The 346-nt window shown below is 69.4% G+C and overlaps 1 protein-coding gene across 1 annotated transcript in view; it reads left to right on the forward strand.

The window, feature by feature from the left end:
- The window catches only part of PLXNB3 (plexin B3), a 17137-nt gene that overhangs the window by 4042 nt on the left and 12749 nt on the right, over nucleotides 1–346 (forward strand). Inside the window, exon 3 of the mRNA XM_077769604.1 lies at nucleotides 276–346. This exon is cut by the window's right edge and continues 76 nt beyond it. Coding sequence (XP_077625730.1) covers nucleotides 276–346 — 71 coding nt within the window. The remainder of the gene's footprint in view (nucleotides 1–275) is intronic.

A 346-nucleotide genomic window follows, 5' to 3' on the forward strand; every position in this document is an offset into this window, starting at 1 on the left:
GGTCGAGGTGGGCAGGATTGCCATGGGGAGGGGAGGGGCAGTGCCGGGTCCCCAGAGCCATCCCGGCCCCGGAGGTCTCTCAGAGGCAAACTCTCGCCTCCTTGCGACCTGCTTATCTCCCTGCAGCTGCCCTCCCGCCCCTGGCACCCCAGGCCTTAGCCAGGGCGGCCGGGGGATGCTGGCAGGGGGAGGTGACACAGGCAGAGCAGCGCGCCCGTGGAGCCGCCCCACTTCCGTGCATGGCCCGGTCTCCCCGCTCTGGCTCTGTGGGAAAGGACGCTCCCTGGGAGCCCCAACCAACAGGAGAGCACGTGCCTTGTGGTCCCTCCAGGTCTTTCTCAACGGC

The sequence above is a fragment of the Crocuta crocuta genome, unplaced genomic scaffold (genome assembly GCF_008692635.1).
Source record: "Crocuta crocuta isolate KB4526 unplaced genomic scaffold, BGI_CrCroc_1.0 scaffold978, whole genome shotgun sequence".
Classification (NCBI taxonomy): Eukaryota; Metazoa; Chordata; class Mammalia; order Carnivora; family Hyaenidae; genus Crocuta; species Crocuta crocuta.